This window comes from Pterocles gutturalis, unplaced genomic scaffold (genome assembly GCF_000699245.1).
Source record: "Pterocles gutturalis isolate BGI_N339 unplaced genomic scaffold, ASM69924v1 scaffold29981, whole genome shotgun sequence".
NCBI lineage: Eukaryota > Metazoa > Chordata > Aves > Pterocliformes > Pteroclidae > Pterocles > Pterocles gutturalis.
In genome coordinates, this window is record NW_010101373.1 from 1,834 (window position 1) to 3,157 (window position 1,324).

At 55.4% G+C, this 1,324-nt stretch overlaps 1 protein-coding gene across 1 annotated transcript in view; it reads left to right on the forward strand.

Annotated features, from left to right (window-relative positions):
- DYSF (dysferlin) overlaps positions 1-1,324 on the forward strand; it is a gene marked incomplete at both ends in the record, with an annotated part of 14,313 nt that overhangs the window by 1,592 nt on the left and 11,397 nt on the right. Inside the window, 1 exon segment of the mRNA XM_010083302.1 lies at positions 291-468. Coding sequence (XP_010081604.1) covers positions 291-468 — 178 coding nt within the window.

The following is a 1,324-nucleotide window of genomic DNA, read 5'->3' on the forward strand; positions in this document are numbered from 1 at the left end:
AGCAGGACCCCAATCCCAACTCGAGCACTATCGCAGATACGCTCCTTTTGCTCATTTCTTCAGGATTAAACTACATTTTTGTGTGGAATGTTCTAACCTTCTTCTTTGTCAGTTTTTTTCCTAAATATCTCACCCAAAATTCCCTTCCTGCAACTTATGCTTTTCTTCCCTGCAATGACCTTTTCCATCTCGGAGGCTTTGCTGGGTCTGTGTGTAGCAGGCAAAGGGTCTGTGCGTAGGAGGGGGGTGGTGGCGTCTCCTCCATGGACGTGGTCCTGTGCCTGTTGCAGAAGTACCTGCGCCGGCGGAAGTACTCCCTCTTTGCTGCCTTCTACTCGGCCACCATGCTCCAAGACGTGGACGATGCCATCCAGTTTGAGGTCAGCATTGGCAACTACGGCAACAAATTCGACAACACCTGCCTGCCCTTGGCCTCCACCACGCAGTACAGCCGGGCCGTCTTTGATGGTGAGCGACACGGGGGGTCTGGGATGGGCTGTCCAGGGAGGGTGTGGAGTCTCCATCCTTGGAGATACTCAAAACCCAACTGGATGTGGTCCTGGACAACCTGCTCAAGGTGACCCTGGTTGAGCAGGGGTTGGACCAGATGACCTCCAGAGGTCCCTTGCCCATCTCAACCATGATGTGAAGGGGGAATATGTGACTGGGGAGGACTGGGTAAGCCAGGACTGCTTCTTTCAGCTCTGTGCTGGCTCAAAGGGCAGCACCTTGGTGCTAATAGCACCTATTTTTTTTCAAGGAAGAGTCGGTGCTTTGGGGTGGCCTTTCCCTGGCTCCTGTGGGGTTTTTGCTCTGGCGTGAGATGTCCTCACCCCACTGGGGTTGTTCTGCTGGTTTCTGCCCTCACTGCTCTGCAGGAGCTGCTGCAACCATGGAGGTTGACACACATCGCTTTGGTGTGCATTGCTCTGCTGCGCGTGGGTTTGGGGGGCGTAATCCCAATCCTCCCACCCCAAAAGAGACAAATGATGGACTTCTGCCTGAAGCCAAATGCTGCACTGCTCCCCTTCATCTCTGCTCCAGTCCTGAGGAGTGGGGTCCTTCATCACCCCAATATTGGGGGTGCAAGGTCCTGCACGTGGGTCGGGGCAACCCCAAGCACAAATCCAGGCTGGGAGGAGAATGGATGGAAAGCAGCTCTGAGGAGAAGGACTTGGGGGTGTTGGGTGATGAGAAGCTCAACATGAGTCGGCAGTGTGCGCTGGCAGCCCAGAAACCACCCGTGTCCTGGGGGCATCAAAAGAAGCCCCATCCCTGGAGGGGTTCAAGGCCAGGCTGGATCAGGCTTTGGGCAACCTGGGCT